General features: G+C 41.4%; 1 protein-coding gene across 1 annotated transcript; it reads left to right on the top strand.

Annotated features, from left to right (window-relative positions):
• The first annotated feature begins 378 nt into the window (after positions 1 to 378).
• Positions 379 to 3,414, top strand: LOC108623571 (pro-resilin). The gene is given in 3 exon segments (XM_085342312.1): positions 379 to 1,334; positions 2,399 to 2,673; positions 2,944 to 3,414. Coding segments are annotated over 3 exon segments (579 nt in total). The 5' UTR covers positions 379 to 1,319; the 3' UTR covers positions 3,233 to 3,414.
• The last annotated feature ends 6 nt before the right edge of the window (positions 3,415 to 3,420 follow it).

Here is a 3,420-nt window from a genome sequence, read left to right as displayed (position 1 = left end):
ATTACAATAAATAAATAAATAAATAATATAAAAAATATGACACAGTATTTGAAATTTAGTATTTAAAAAATTCATTTTAGAATCGTCATTAGGAATATTTAATTTAATTATGAAAGACCGAAGTTGAACCGGTGGCGTTAAATGACTGACGAAATAATGTCAGAGCGAGGTGAAACGTCGGGAGTCAAGAAAGTGGTGCGAAGATTCGCTGCGGGTCGAGGTTCTAAGACAAGGTGAGGCAAGGTAAGGCGCATCTCGTCCCCCCTTTTTCCTCGTCCGGGGTACCAACGCGGGCGTTCAAGTATCATCTTATTAGACCCCCGCTATATAAACCCAACCTGGCAGCATGCCGGGCAGTTACGTACTGACTTTATTCACAGCCGTGCATCGAAGTGCATCGGATATTGGGACACGTGCCCCCATCGTCCACCTCGTCGTCGTCGTCGTCGTCGAGTCGTGTCTGTGAAATTCGTAAGGGTGGCATTGAGACACCGAGGCAGACCTCGATGACATTTCACGGATCACGCGACCTAACACCTTGTGAACGTGTCTAACGATCAGAGAAAATTTTTCATTTCCCTTTAATTTTTTTTTTTAAGTGACCTGTGCGATTCTTCTGTGATTTTCTACAGTTGAATTTTATTCCTAATTAATTGTAATATTAAACAGTAGTGGTGTAGTGTCAAAATTATTCTTTTTTTTACATTAGAATTGTTATATATAATAAATATCTTAATTTCTATTTGTTACGCTTTTCGGTTTTTAATTGGGACATTTGTTATAACAGTTTCTAATGCAATTAGAATTTGTATGTATAATAGAATGTTAGATGTCGAAGTATAGGGAGTGGTGTGCACGTATGCGGGAATAAGGGTGTGGTTAACCGTGAAATGTCGTCGCGGTCTATGCAACCCTTTAACCGCGCGGTTCTATGGAAAGCGCAATAATTTATTTCCACTCTAAACGGACGCTCCTCATGGAAGCTATAATCTTTCTCTACCCTTTTCTAAAGACCTTCGAGGCCGAGACAATAGCTTGGTATTTTCAATATTCCTCCTTTGTTCACTACGGCATCCGGCTAATGAGGCTTCAGGAACCGTAATCAACTGAATTCCTGCACGAGACTCTTCTCGAATTCATCAGATTACGCTTCGATTACCCGTTTAATTTTTATAAACATCAGATATTAAAATTGTGGAATAACAGAATTTTTCAGTGATTTCATATAACGTTCTCATCTTTCTGCGCAGTGATCTCTTGAAACAAACCGGTGCGTGAGTTAAGTTCAGTAAGTCTGGCTGTTTCGTTGCCTACGCAACATGTTTTACCTTCAGGTAAGCGACTATTTACAGAAATAACAATTTTAATCCTTTATAAATAAATCTTGCAATTAATTCAATTAATTATTTCAATATATATATGAAAGAGATCCTCTAAATAATTTTTTAATTTCTTGGNTTATTATAATACAATAGCGAGTTTTACTCCCACTTATGTTGATTAATATCGTAACACGTCGTTGAGAGAAATCAGCAGCTAATCGCGCTTGTGAAACGGCCCATTGAAAGTGACGAATTGCGTCAGGCGAAACTGATTAAGAGGAGTCGGATCGATTTCTTGAATGAAGCTGTTAGTTTTCCGTGCATATTAATTTTGCAATCAGGAAACGGTTTCGCACGCATCTGCCGGCGTTGTACGAGCTGGAAATGAGGCGGAAGGCGTGTAATTAAATCGTTGCGAAACCGAGCGACACGTACGCACCGGGAAATATCTCCTCGGCCAATTATCTCACGAAGCACTCCTCTTCTCTCTCAATTTTCTAATTGCTCCTTGTTACAACTTTTACCTCCGACGGCTCCCGTGGGACTCGCAACGGTTCGATAATAATTACTAACGATTAACCAGAGGCAAGACGTATCGATAGGAAAGTTTAACAGCTGCCGTCCCGTTTATCACTTATGCTCGGGTAGTTGTGCAATTTCCTATTCACTAATTGAAGAAAACGTTGACCGCGAACGATGTCGCGTTACCAAACTGCAGCATCACTAATTTTCAGCACGCTAACAGTTAATTAGATTCTCATCACGTTCGTAACAAAGTTCTGTCAGTAGGAAACTCTAAACCGATGGATGATTCACGGTTGTGTAAACGAGAGTAGGTGGAGGAAGTGGGTGTAGTTTTCTTTTTCATCAAAGAATAATTACATTCCTCAAAGTGGAATCTTGATGAGTCTGCATTCCAATTCTCTTAGTGTCCTTCGGAATCTGCAACAAAAAAAAAAAAAAGACTTGCTAGAATGTATACTAAAAAACATTAATAAATATAATCGTTTATTTTATTGCATTTAATGATAGTTCCAAGAGAATTTTCCTTGAAAGGTTAGGAACTCTCATTGCAGATAGTAATACTCAGCATGGCAGTGGTGCACGTGCTGTGCGACCTGCCTCCGGGAACGAGACGCAATACTTACTTGCCTCCTGAGCCTACGAAGGGTTACAATTATGACAAACCACCGATACCGTTCACCAGACCCACTCCCACGCCTAAGAGACCGCCGAGTCCTACACCGCCGACGCCGTCGTACCCGACACCCAGCACGAGACCGGTATAAAATGATTTGAAGTACCCCTAAAGTTCTTCTCTAATATATCCGAAATCGTCTCGAGTTGCTGGTTCGCCCGAACGCAAAAGACCTCCAGTGCAAAGGTTCAAGATAAGAAATAGATTTTTAATATTCTGGGAAATAAGAGAAATCAAATATAAAATATATATTATTTTCTTTAGACGTTTGATTTATAAACTCAGTTAAAGAATAAAAATAAGCTTCGTTAAACGTCAGTAGAATGAAATTAATTAAAAGACTTTAGAAACATCGTAACTGTTTTACAGATTTTATGCATTTGCACGAGAGGAGAAGAGACAGATTTAATTCATACGTTACAATACTGTAATTTGATCGCAGCACGACCATCACCACCACGAGCCAGGTATGCCGTTCGACTTCAACTACGCGGTAAAAGAGGAGGCCTTCGGCAACGACTACTCGCATAACGCGATAAGCGACGGTGACATAGTCCGCGGTGAGTACAGAGTCCAGTTGCCGGACGGGAGGCTGCAGATCGTCCGTTACACCGCCGATTGGAAGCACGGGTTCAGCGCCCAAGTGTCCTACGACGGGAATCCCCGTTTCGACGTCTCCCGGCCGCCGCCGAACAACTTCGCCGGCTACTAGTGTCCACGGCGTTCACGTCCTGCGGTTTTTATTGTTAATCGAGCTGTCGGTCAGACGGCTGATCGGGACTCATTTTTGGCGTTGCTTATTCTTCGAAAATCGCTAACGTCGACGGCCGGTTATTCTGTATTCTGGTTAAAAATTTTACACCCTCGACCACCGTAGATTTAAGATCCTTAGCCCAGAGG

Source organism: Ceratina calcarata, unplaced genomic scaffold, assembly GCF_001652005.2.
Source record: "Ceratina calcarata isolate Rehan_Ccalc_2016 unplaced genomic scaffold, ASM165200v1 scaffold275.2, whole genome shotgun sequence".
Lineage (NCBI taxonomy): Eukaryota > Metazoa > Arthropoda > Insecta > Hymenoptera > Apidae > Ceratina > Ceratina calcarata.
Note: the sequence above shows the minus strand (reverse complement) of the source record. Positions and strands in the feature narration are given on the sequence as shown.